Genomic DNA, 971 nt, shown 5'->3' with positions numbered 1-971 from the left:
GTTTTCTTTTTCCTTTGGTGGCGCTACAGGTGGAAGATCTAGTCGGGCCCATGACATTGGTTCTGCCTTCTTCAACACAACCTCAATTTTGGTAGCCATCATGTTCACCAAACTTTTACTTGCATCGATAACCTAAAGGAAAAGCAAATGGAAAAAGTCTTAGAATAATTAAATTGGATGCATTATTTGTATTGTGCTGAAGTTTCTTTTAAAGCAATAAGCGTCAAAAGCTGTGATTTACACTAATTTTAGAACAGCTAAGTGGTGTTGTTAGGAATGACGTGGAGTGTAAAGCCCCTAGGACTAGAACTATCCACATTAAAATATTAAACACTAATATTAAAATACATTCTCCTACCCAATTTAATAAGTAGATACAACTTTGGTAAAATTAGTGTCACATGTATACGCTTCAGCTTTAATGAAAGTTTTATATAAGTACTTTAAAAGTTTATACTTACCCCCCACAAACTGATCTGCTGTTCAAATTCTTTCTCTCCTTCAAATATAATATGGATTTTAAGCTGCACGAATAAAATACATTTTAAATTAGCGCTATGCAGAATCTTGCAAATAAATGTAAAATTATACAGTAAAATATTGAGCACAGGAGTTAGTAGTTAAAAAAAAAAAATCACACCTATGAGACTTTCTATGTAATGTCAGCATAATATCCAACAGAAATGACCTTGGTGCCTTACCACAGTGCTGTTCCCCTCCACTAAGCTCAGCTCTGGTACTGAATTTTTGGAATAAATGGAAATGATGACCTGACTTCCTGTTTGGTGCCAATCAAACCTGCATGGCACAACCTTCTTTCCCTATGTACACATAAAAAAAATGGCATCCTTTGCTGTATTCAACATTATGGCCTTCAACAAATTATTTGTTAGTTTGGAGCTTGGATATGGGCCCGCAAAAGGCCAGATGCTCTAAAAAATTGTATTGGACAGGATGTGAAAAAAAAAAAA

General features: G+C 34.8%; 1 protein-coding gene across 1 annotated transcript in view; it reads right to left on the bottom strand.

Moving 5' to 3' along the window:
- Positions 1-3: 3 nt before the first annotated feature.
- Positions 4-971, bottom strand: part of chordc1b (cysteine and histidine-rich domain (CHORD) containing 1b) — a gene marked incomplete at its 3' end in the record, with an annotated part of 3,119 nt that continues 2,151 nt past the window's right edge. Inside the window, exons 9-11 of the mRNA XM_016240100.1 lie at positions 702-821; positions 462-524; positions 4-132 (exon numbers count right to left, since the gene is read on the bottom strand). Coding sequence (XP_016095586.1) covers positions 4-132; positions 462-524; positions 702-821 — 312 coding nt within the window. The remainder of the gene's footprint in view (positions 133-461; positions 525-701; positions 822-971) is intronic.

Source organism: Sinocyclocheilus grahami, unplaced genomic scaffold (assembly GCF_001515645.1).
Source record: "Sinocyclocheilus grahami isolate Dianchi unplaced genomic scaffold, SAMN03320097.WGS_v1.1 scaffold581.1, whole genome shotgun sequence".
NCBI lineage: Eukaryota > Metazoa > Chordata > Actinopteri > Cypriniformes > Cyprinidae > Sinocyclocheilus > Sinocyclocheilus grahami.
Note: the sequence above shows the minus strand (reverse complement) of the source record. Positions and strands in the feature narration are given on the sequence as shown.